We start from the raw sequence: 11133 nt of genomic DNA on the forward strand, positions 1-11133 counted from the left end.
TGCCTCCAATGGTCCTGTTTTCCTTCTAGATCCCACTTCCTGCCACTTTCTCTTTGTTTACTCAGCTCTACCACAGTGAGCCCCTGGAGGATCCAGCACAGCCCCCCCCCCCACAGTTACGGTCCTTTCGTTTATAACCTGTCTTCCAGGATGCTCTCTAGATGTCTGCAGAGCTGTGTCTTCACCATCTCTAAATTCTTCCTCACAGGGTGCCTTCTGGGAGGCCTTCCCTGACCACTCTTATTTAGAACCGCACCTCACCCCTTCCCTGCTTTGTCTGTATCCATCGTGCTCTTTACACCCTTACATTTTGTAATTTTACTTATTTCTGATTCTCTCCTAGTCCTTAAGATCAGAGATTTTTTGTGTCTTATTGAATATCTAGCTCCTACAACAGTGCCCGCCACGCAGCAGGATCTCAAGAAATAGGCGTTGGACGAATGCATCTCTAGAGCTTTGTTCGTGCCATTGTCTTCGCTTGGAATAACCCATATGTAAATCCCACTGATCTTGCACCACCCGGCACTTTAATTAAGTAAGAACAAGCAGAGAATGAAATTCAGCCCAAGATGGATGGCAGCAAAGGAGCTGGTTTTAAAATGGGTTCATTCTCCAGGCCAGACAAAGTCTATTTCTCAGGGCTGAAAGAACTTCTGGATGGGTCTCAGTGCCCAGGAAAGGAAAATTTGAGAAAATGTGGAAAAGACTGGAGATTCGATAATGTCCTAACTTTTAAAAATAAAAGGACTCCTTATTCTACAGGTATGTAATGTAAGAGTAAGATGTTAAAGAATAAGTCATTAAATAGGAAGTTCGTGAGTATTTCAGGAAAAATATGATGATCCTCACAGACCTAAAAGCATTTCAATAAAAATGCACTCAAACCATTAAGATTTCCTTTCGTGACAGGATTAGTAAATTGGAAGGCTGGAGATGGCTGTGAACACAGTGCATCTGGATTTCAGCAAACACTAACAGAATCTCCCATGATTTCATTATAGATAGGATGGTAAAAGGTTGGTTACATCATTGTAATGTTCTGTTTTTCCTTCAATCTTGTAAAAAAAAAATATCTTCACCACTAGCGATTAGAGGTTGGTGTAAATCTAAAGAAAAGAAAATTGTGTGGGAGTTCGACTTTGGTTTAAAACATTTCAACAATGATTTTTACAGTCATTCTGATGAGCCAGAGGGCAGAGCATCCCGTCTGTCCACTGGAGAAGGCTGGCAGAGATGACAGATGGAAAATCACATCAAGACGCTGGACCACCCCTTGGGAGCCTCGTGTAGTGATGGTTTTAAAATGATGTACGGGATGGAACTTAACAGGGCAAACACAACATACATTTAGGTTCAAAGAGACTGCTCTATCAGTATGAAGAATAACTGAAGACCTGAATTGGTTGTAGGTGATTGCAAGTTCCATACGAGCTGCGAGCTGCTGCCTCAATACACAAGCAATGCAAGTTCGAGGCACACTTTAATCTAGAATGGGCATTTCTCCCGGACCCTGCGCCATCAGACCCCCGCCCCCGTGATGCTCAGCGGGACGTCACCTAAGCTGTCAAGAGCCCTTTCCACAAAACGGACCTAAGGAAGAGCTGAGGAAAACGAGCGGTTTGGGCTTGCAACCTAGAAGATCATAGAGACGGTGGAAAGATTTCCAAGCAGAACGCATGGCTTCCAAAGTCCGTTTCTCAAAGTGATCAAAGCAGATGCTCCAGGGCAGGGGGACTCCGTAAGCTCCGAAGCCTTACGGGGCGCGTCTTTAGCCTGCGTGATTAGCAGGGTGTCAGCGCGCAGGCGGAGCGGGCTGCGCCGGGGCTCGGGGATGCTCCGGCGCCCTGGGACGCGAGCCTCCGCGGGCGGCGGGGCCCAGGGCGGGGCGGGGACTCGCCCGGCGCCCCCCCACCCCGGCTCCGCCCCGAGGCGGGGCACCCCGCTGGCTTCCCACCCTCGGGCCCCACCCAGGCGGCGCCCTCGCTGAACTCGGAAGCCGCGAGGCCCAGGCTCTCAGCCGCCCGCTGACGTCACCGCCCGCCCTCCACCCGGCTGGGGTCCTAGGTCCCCCTCGGGGCGGCCCTGAGACCCACGCGATTCCCCAGCTCTGCGGCTCCACATCGGCCTCCCCACTTCCCCACTACTCCAGGCCCCCGGCCCCCCTCTGAGTTCCCCGAACACCGCCCCCCACGAACACCCCACGCCCCGGCCGCCCCTCCCGCGGGCTCACCTGTAGAAGGCCGTGTTGACCCTCTTTTCGGCGGGGAAGCCCAGCATCCCGCAGACCACGTGGCTGTTGTGGGCGCTCCAGTCTTTGTCGCACACTTGAGACCAGCCGTTGGGGAGCCTGACTTCGACCAGCCCCTCAGTCACAGGCAGGGGTCGTCGGCCCCACCCCACGCCTGGGCGAAGTCGCACCTCCTCTACTTGCAGGTGATGCTCCACCTGGGGAGGGGGTCACAGGCAAGGCAAAGAGTCCCCGTAGCACCTCTCCCGCGTCCTGCCCCCTTTAAGGAACCCTGCTCCAGTGCCTGCTGTAAACCCAGTTGGTGGGGCAGGACTCAGGCAAGGCTGAAAAGGTGCCTGGCTGCTGTGGACTCGACTGTAGTCAGAGTGGAGGGTATGCTGTGCTCTGGCAATGGTCAGTGGTGCCAAAGGCTCGAGGAAGATCGTGTGCATGCGTGCGTGCGTATGTGTGTGTGTGTTACTAGGGATTGGACCCAGGGGCACTGCAACTCTGTGCAACACCCTCAGTCCTATTTTATTATTATTTTTTGAAACGGGGGTCTCGCTAAGTTGATGAGGCTGACCTCGAACCTGTGACCCTCCTGTCTCAGCTTCCCAAGTATTGGCATTACAGGAGTGCTGCACTGTGTCTGGCTAAGGAAATGGCTTTCTGAAGGAGGAAGGAAAAGTAAGCCGGGAGATGTTCCAGGAGAGCAGGAACATCTGAGGAGACAGCACAGAATGCCCCTGGGGTGTTCCTGGATAAAGCTCCAGAGGTTCATGCCAGGTTAAGTAACTGGAATGCTAACAATAAAAATGAAAAAATAAGCCGGGCGTGGTGGTGCACGCTTGTAATCCCAGCACTCGGGAGGCTGAGACCGGAGGATCGTGGTTCAGGGACAGCCTCAGCTACTTAGTGAGGCTCTCTGCAACTTAGTGAGATCCTGTTTCCAAATAAAGAATAAAAAATAGGGCAGGGGGTATAGCTCAGAGGTAGAATGTCCCTGGGTTCCATCCCCAGACCATATATATGTATATATATATATATATATGTATATATATGTACATACATATATATACATACATACATACATATATATATACATACATACACACACACACACACACACACACACACACATTTTACAGCACCTAGGCACTCTATCATTTCCCCCAGCTCCAAGCCTCCCACCAACTTTATCCCATGTACAACCATCCCACAGTCCTCATTACCTTGGTCATCCTGGGTGGTGTGTGTGTGTGTGTGCGTGTGTGTGTGTGTGTGTGTGTGCACGTGTGTGTGTGTGAGACAGACAGACAGACAGACACACACACACACAGAAATGAACACCTGTGAGCAAGTGAGCTACAGACCTCGATGACGTTGGAGTCTGAGAAGCCAGGGAGGCGCTGGTCCTTGCAGATGACCCCAGCATCCTCATCGTGGGTACAGTCACTGTTCCCCCAGCCCCGGGAGGCACATTCAGTCACACTGCGCTCCGTCCCACTGCAGCTCAGGTTGTCCAGCCAGATGCGGCCTGTGGAGGGCGGGGTGGAGATGAGGGGCGGATGCTGGGGAGAGTGAGCTTGGGGATCTCACATCTGGCCAGGGCGACTATCTTATTTTTCTGGTAAGAAGAGGAGTGGAGAATGAACAGGGACCCTGAAGGGAACGAGGAAAGGGCGCCTAAGATTGGTGGTGATTTGGAGATATTCAGGAATGTAACAAGGTGAATAAAAAGCCAAGAACCAACACTGACCTTCTGTTCAGTCTTTACCCATTCAGTGATAACTAGTGATAACTATAAAAAGTACCTACTGTGTGCCAGGTGCTCTCCCATGTGTGTACATACTTATCCTTAGAACAGAGCTGCCAGAAGACCATTTTATATACATGGACAGGGATTCAGAGAAGTTAAGTGACTTGCCTCAGATCACACAGCTAATACACAGGGGCTTAGGAGTTTGGTCTGTTCATAAGATCTGGAAACTGAAGATCCTATCCCCTCACCCTGACATTCTCCCGAGTGCTAGTCCTGTCTGGCAGGACATGCCATTGGCTCCATTTTCTTTTCTCTGTCTGGACTATAATGAACATCACTGAGTTCCTCTCAGAACTGGGTGGGACCTTAAAGGTCGTCTGTCCCAGCCAATGAGCAGGGAACCCCCCATAATATTCTGATAGGACTTCCCCAGCGTGTGCTGGGACATCTCCCTCCTGCCCCACCAGACCACATAGTCTTCGGGAAGTCCTTATGACTCTTTAAGACTTTCCCCCACCGGGTCTGATTCAGTCCTTTGAAGCCATCCAGGAAAAAAAACCCTCAGTCACATGACTGTCCTTCCCACCTTGAAGACGACAATGATGTAATTGCTCTCCCAGGCTGTTTCTTTCTGTATGAAACCTCTGGGTTCTTCAGGAACTTCTTCCGAAACTCTGCTTCTGAATCTTTCACATTTGAGTACCTCTTCCCTGAAAGTATTTCCACTTTCCACAGTTCCTTTTAAAATATGGCTTCTGTAGGTGACACTTTATTCCAGAGCTGGCTTAGCTAGTGGCAACCTGGGGGATCAGCTGCAGGCCGCACCCACTTCTGTCCCAGTCCCACTGTGGGTTCATATGGTGCCAGCACCTCTAGGCCTCTGTGAGAATTGCTCTTAGGGCCCCCTCAGCATCATATTTGTGCTAACCCAGCTTCAGTTGGAATGTGCCAACTGCAGCGTCTGTGATCCCGTCTGACTTTGAGAATTCCAGACATCATTAACCTTTCAGCTTCTCCTGAAACCAACTGTACTTGCTTGTCCAGGGCTCACCTGGCTCTGGGCTGGCCTCCTGCACGGCTTTGTAGAGTCATGCTTCTGTAGCAGAAAGGAACGTGCATCTGAGGCTCCCGGAAAGCACTGACTAGCCTAAGGCCACGCGGCTAGCTCTGGAACTATGTTGGCTGGTTGATCATCCATCCTTGTGCTTGACACTGGCTGTTGCTGGTGTTGTGTGTCTTTGTGGCTGTGGCGTCCTGGTGTTCCCTGTCTGTGCATAGGCCACACTCTGGCAATACCGAGGTTATGGAGCACCACTTACCTGTTCCAGGGCCATACTTGGCACTGTGCGTCCAGCCTGTGGCCTCTGTGAATCCCAGCTCCCGGCAGAGGACGTGGGCAGCCTGCAGCGTGAAGTCATCATCGCAGACGGTGCCCCATTCACCAGCTCGCTGGATCTCCACGCGGCCCTCGTAGGGCTTCCTGGGGAAGCCTGCCAGCCGGAACCGCAGCCCCTGGCTTCCCGCCTTCTTTTCTGGGCCCGCAGATGGGGCTGGAGACCCCAAGCTGGAGCTGCACAGCAGGCCCAGCAGCCAGACACTCACAGGTCGCATGGCACAGGAGGCCTGGGTGCCTCAGAAAGAGCCTGTAAGGCCAGAATCAGTGAGCGAGAGGGAGGGAAAGAGAGAATGAGAATGAATATAGAGAGAAAACAGCCTCAGGGACTGGCAGAAACACACGCTAAGGGCAGAGACAAAATCAAAGAGGCACACTAGAGACCCAAAGCTGGGGCCGAGAGGGGCGTCTTCTTCCCCCTTGTAAATAATAAACATTCACAATTACTTCTTATGTCCCACAATATCCTTCCTGAAACTGGCCAGTCATCATTTCCATTAACCCTCATTGACTAATCTGAGACCCAAAGATCAAAAGACAGAGGTCAGAGGCCAAGAGTCCGAGAATGGCCACTATAAAGTGATAGATGCACACAAAGAGGAAGACCCAGGCGGACAGGATGTGAGAGGAAGAGAGACTGTGGGAATGAAGACAGCAGAACAGAGGAGGGGAGAGAGACGGGAAAGAGCCAGGCGCACAGTACTCCGCGAGGGAGACCCATGCAGAAACCTGCGGGGAGGGATCCAAGAAGACACAGAGGGATGACACAGAGAGAGGACAGGCGTGCACTGGTTGTGGAGAGGCAGGGAAGGGGCAGGATCCCCTGAGCCCGGGTCCTATCAGTGCAGATTTCTATCTGGGAAGATTATTAGGGCCGATTCCCAGGCTGGGAGGCAGGCACCAGAGCACACTGGAGCCGCTGCACACCCTGCCCTGCACACAGGCTCTCAGATGCCCCCCAGGGTCAAGGGGCCCAGAGGGCTAGGCCTCATGCAGGGCAGGGATGCGGTGGGGCTGTCCCAGCCTCCTGCCAACACCACTGTGGCTGTCGCTGGGCAACCAGAGGCCAGGGCTCTATGGGTCCTCAGCCAAGGCCTTCTCTGTCCAGGGCTGGGAACAGCCCTCCACAGCGAGGGGCCCCCCTGGACATGCTTCCCGCAACCCACACAGACAGCTCACCAAGACAGCTTTGTTCTGGGCACATTTGGCTCCAGGAGACTGGGGGGTAGGGCCTCACAGAGGAGCCCCCAGCCTCAGGGCACTCCGGGTTGCCCTATGTGAAGCAGCCTACAGCCCCCAACTCCACTATCTGCTTAGCTCTTTTCTCTCATGTCTCAGTCCCCTTTGGTAATACTAAAACTCTCAGTTGGCTGGCTCCCCCCACTCCATCCCGCAACACCCCTTTTCCCTGGTCCCTCCACCATCCTGTCCATCCCCAACTCCCCCTCCCAGGCCCGCTGCCTGACTCCCCTACCTTTGGCGGGACAGGGCCCTAGGGAATGGGAGAGTCCTGGTCCTGAAGTAGTCCTAGGACTTCCAAAAAAAAAAGTGCTCGGCCAGGGGAGACTGGACCCCCCCTCTCTCCCCCCTCTCTGTTCGTCCCTCCCACGTCCCCTCGAGCCCTCCCACATTCCTCCCAGGCCAGTTCCCTCCTCTTCTCCTCTAGGTCCAACCCCTCCCCTGTGGCGCTGGCCGCGGCTGCAACCTCCCCCCTTCCCCTGACCCTCCCGGCTCAATGAAGCTTTCTTTTCCCGCAGGTTGGAGGCCGGGCGTCTGCGGTAAGGGGGCTGGATTGCAAGCGGCTACCGAGTGGCGGAGCGGCCCCTGCGGTGGCCCCTGTGGTGGCGGGAAGCCTTCCAGCCCCCCCCCCCCGCCCGCCCTTCCTCCAGGTCCTGGGCTGGGCGGGTGTAAACAGTCCAACTCGAGCTGGACTGCGGGCGGGTCTGGCCGGGTGAACTAGAGATCCGAGGGCCCGCTTGGCCTCTCTGATGTGCCAGGGTGCCCGAGGGTGAGGTCACGGCTTCACTCTGATGTCACGTTGAATGTGTGACGCCACACGCAGCCCCCTCGCTCCCCCCAGCTCCGGGGCCCTTTCGCTGAAATCCCAGTTTCTCTGGGTGGAGCCATTGTGCGCGCCCCAGGGCTGCGATAGGGGCCTGGAGGTGACGCTCCACCCGACTGATCTGCAGACCCCTACTCCTCCCTTCTGGCTTTTCTCCCTCCCTCTTCCCGGCGGCGGCCGCCGGGGCCCGGGAACGCCCTCAGCAGGCGGTCCCCGCCCCCCGCCCCGCCTCCGCCTCCGCCCCCAGCCCTCAGGGCCAGGAAGCGCGCAAAGGACCGCCCGGGGCCATGGACGGGGCTGTAATGGAAGGGCCGCTCTTTTTGCAGAGTCAGCGCTTTGGGACCAAGGTAGTAGGGGCCAGGGGTCGCCAAGCCCCATTAGGTCTAGGAGTGGGCAAAAGGGTCCAGCGAGGGGGAGGGTAGCAGGTTGGAGCGCAGCGCTGGTGGTGACGTTTCGGCGAGGTTGCTTTGCACACTCCTGAAAAGCGTGTGCAGCCTGGGGCTTGCGGTCCTGGGTGCTGGGGAGACGGGACGGTGCCACCCTTGGGAAACTGCCCCTCGCCGGGGGCCACTGGCCCCTGAGTGGGCCTGCGCTGGTTCCTCCACCACCGCCCGTCGGAGCAAGCGTAGTCGCGCATTCCGGCTCCTTCCCGCCTCTCGCTTTCTCCCCAGAAGTGGAGGAAGACCTGGGCCGTGCTGTACCCGGCCAGTCCCCACGGCGTAGCGCGCCTCGAGTTCTTTGACCACAAGGGGTCAAACTCTGGAGGTGGCCGAGGGGGCTCGCGCCGCCTGGACTGCAAAGTGATCCGTCTGGCCGAGTGTGTGAGCGTGGCCCCGGTGGCCGTGGAGAGCCCCCCAGAGCCGGGAGCCACGGCCTTCCGCCTGGACACCGCTCAGCGCTCGCACCTGCTGGCGGCGGATGCGCCGTCCAGTGCCGCCTGGGTGCAGACCCTGTGCCGAAACGCCTTTCAGGTGAGGCGGCCCGGGCTCTCAGCGAGGGGCTGGGGCCAGCGGCACCCGGCCGAACGGGTGACCCCTTTGCAGGACAGTGGAGCAGGCTGGCTTAGGAACCCCCCGCGACTCCTTGACGCTCTCTTTACTGCAGAAAGGCGGCTGGGCCCCGGCGCTGGCCGAGAATCCGCCCAAGCTTTCTGCCTTGGAGATGCTGGAGAATTCGCTGTACAGCCCTACCTGGGAAGGTAGATGCCTGCGAAGCCTTGGCGGGGATGGAGCGGGAGGGTGTGTGGGAAAAGCCGCTGAGATCTGGCTTCCAAGTGAGTGCTTAGACGCTGCTCCCGAGTCTGCGGGGTCCCCACCCTGTCCCCAGCGCACCCTTCCCACCTGCCCATCTAATTGTGTATTCTTTTCAGGATCCCAGTTCTGGGTAACGGTGCAAAGGACCGAGGCTGCTGAGCGCTGTGGCCTGCATGGCTCCTATGTGCTGAGGGTCGAGGCCGAGAAACTGACTCTCCTGACGGTGGGAGCCCAGAGTCAGATCCTGGAGCCACTCCTTTCCTGGCCCTACACCCTGCTGCGGCGTTATGGCAGGGACAAGGTGTGAGGGCTGTGCGCAGGGCCCTGGGGGGGGGGCTTCCTGGGATAGCAGCCAGCGTAGAGGTGGGCCAGGTTGGGCAGGACAGGAAGGTGGCAGCTCTGCCACTGGGTCCTCCTCCTCCTCCCCTGCCCTGCCCTGCCCCCACCTCCACCCAGGGGCCTCTTCTTTGTAGATGCCCTAACTAGTTCAGGCTCTCTGACTCACCTCTTCTGACATTTCTGGTCAGCTCCCGGTAATGCGTTTCTCTATACCTTCCTCAGGTCATGTTCTCTTTTGAGGCTGGTCGCCGCTGCTCCTCGGGCCCTGGAACCTTCACCTTCCAGACGGCACAGGGAAATGACATCTTTCAGGCAGTTGAGACTGCCATTTGCCGGCAGAAGGCCCAGGGAAAGGCAAGACAGGGGCAAGATGTCCTCAGAACTAACTCCCAAGAAGGGGAGGGGGCAGAGGGGAAGCTGGCTTCCCCTCCTGGCCCCCAGGAGCTTCTGGACGGCTCTCCAGCCCTGTATGCTGAGCCCTTAGACTCTCTGCGCGTTCTTCCAGGCCCTGCCCAGGACTCCCTATACTCAGACCCTCTGGACAGCACCCGTGCTGGGGCTGAAGAGAGGGTACAGTCAAAGAAGCCCCTGTACTGGGACTTGTATGAGCATGTGCAGCAGGATTTGCAGAAGGCCAAGTTGACGGACCCCAAAGAAGACCCCATTTATGATGAACCTGAGGGCCTGGCCCAGGCACCTCCCCGGGGCCTTTATGATCTGCCGCAGGAGCCCAAGGATGCATGGTGGTGCCAGGCGCGGGCGAAGGAGGAGGGCTATGAGCTCCCATACAACCCGGCCACAGATGACTATGCTGTGCCCCCTCCTCGGAGCACAAAGCCCGTCCCTGCTCCCAAGCCTCAGGGCCTGGCCTGCCCCGAACCTGGTACTGTGACTGGCAGTGGCAGCAGAGGCCCCAGCTCAGACACTGCCCTCTACAGTCGGGTTCAGAAGAGCGGGGTCTCAGGGGGCTTGGACTGTGGGCTTTCTAGAGTAGGAACTGAGCGAACCGGGGTCAAGACAGAGGGCTCCACCTGAGCCTGTTTCTGGTGTGAGGACTGTGGGGAGGTGGCACTCAGGATCAAAGAAAGCTGTTAGAACCACCAGAAACCAGAAGGCTCAGGGGAGTCCAGGGAAGTCCCAGCAAGTCAAGGGAAGTCCCTAAGGAGTAGAACAGATGGTGCGACTGCGGGATGGGCTCTTGGGGAGGGGGTGGACAGCACCTGTACACCATACCTCTCCCCGGAGAATGAACAGCTTCTTGACCAGGTCTACGGAAAGGGGTACTTGGTCAGAGTGGGTGCAGCTTGAGGGGGCTGTGGAGGTCGCCGGGATCTTTAGCCCTGCATTGTTCTTTGCTAAAGCTAAATTTTTAGATTTTAAAGATTCTCATTAAAGTCATCTTGGGTTTAAGAAGTTGTGTGTGAATAGATTCAGAGGGGTCACAGTGGCCAGATGCGCTGGGTGGGTGTAGAGAGGATGTGGTGGGGGCCATGAGAAGTGGGGAGGGCCCTCCCCCCCAAGCGCCCCTCCACCCCGGGGAGGCAGCCCAGAGCCTGGGTAGTCAAGTGAAGCCCACAGACTGGGCTGGACTCTAGCTCTGTGGCCCTGGCTGAGTTGTACGACATCTACCTCCCAGTCTCCCCCGCTGGCCTTTTGTAACCTGCTAGAACTAGTAATGGGCTCTACTTCACAGGATGGTTCCTGTAAAATGGATACATTCCTCAAGTACTTAGTGTAATCTGCAGCACAGAAAGTATTTTCCAAATGGCAGCAGCTACTATTCTGTAGGTAGAAGGAGGTGACAGGAAGGTGGCCAGGTGTGGGGACAGGTGACTAGGACGTGAGGAGGCCTTTTTGGATCGCCCCTCTCCCCAAACCCGGCACCTGTGTGTGCCAGGCAAACACTCTGCTGAGCTAGATCCCGACCCTGGGAGTAGGCTTTTCCTGTGCCATTTTTTCCTCTGATCTCAGCTACATGACAGCCCCGACTCCCAAAATACACTTTGTACTCAGGTAACAAGTGCCAAGCACCTGTCCGTGTGGAGCGCGAGGGAGCTGCAGTTTGGTGGGTGTATTGGGAAGGGTACTGGCTCTGGA

General features: G+C 56.4%; 2 protein-coding genes across 6 annotated transcripts in view; one reads left to right on the forward strand and one right to left on the reverse strand.

The window, feature by feature from the left end:
- The window catches only part of LOXL3 (lysyl oxidase like 3), a gene marked incomplete at both ends in the record, with an annotated part of 17088 nt that extends 11488 nt beyond the window's left edge, over nt 1-5600 (reverse strand). For 3 of the 4 annotated variants that reach the window (XM_080711123.1, XM_080711122.1, XM_080711121.1), the window contains 3 exons: nt 2231-2445; nt 3601-3764; nt 5309-5600. In XM_080711123.1, coding sequence (XP_080567249.1) covers nt 2231-2445; nt 3601-3764; nt 5309-5600 — 671 coding nt within the window. The remainder of the gene's footprint in view (nt 1-2230; nt 2446-3600; nt 3765-5308) is intronic. The other variant, XM_080711124.1, reaches the window with a different exon arrangement.
- A 2104-nt stretch (nt 5601-7704) lies between these two features.
- Nucleotides 7705-10071, forward strand: DOK1 (docking protein 1; the record flags this gene model as incomplete). 2 transcript variants are annotated; one of them, XM_080711199.1, is made up of 5 exons in its annotated part: nt 7705-7791; nt 8116-8415; nt 8549-8642; nt 8814-8998; nt 9259-10071. In XM_080711199.1, 5 exons carry the CDS (start codon nt 7732-7734, stop codon nt 10069-10071), a joined length of 1452 nt encoding a protein of 483 aa, XP_080567325.1. The 2 variants fall into 2 exon arrangements, with proteins under 2 accessions (XP_080567325.1, XP_080567326.1); XM_080711200.1 differs by lacking the exon at nt 8814-8998 and having other exon boundaries at nt 7732-7791; nt 9259-9275.
- Between the last annotated feature and the right edge of the window lie 1062 nt (nt 10072-11133).

This window comes from Muscardinus avellanarius (assembly GCF_963383645.1).
Source record: "Muscardinus avellanarius genome assembly, chromosome: 15".
Classification (NCBI taxonomy): domain Eukaryota; kingdom Metazoa; phylum Chordata; class Mammalia; order Rodentia; family Gliridae; genus Muscardinus; species Muscardinus avellanarius.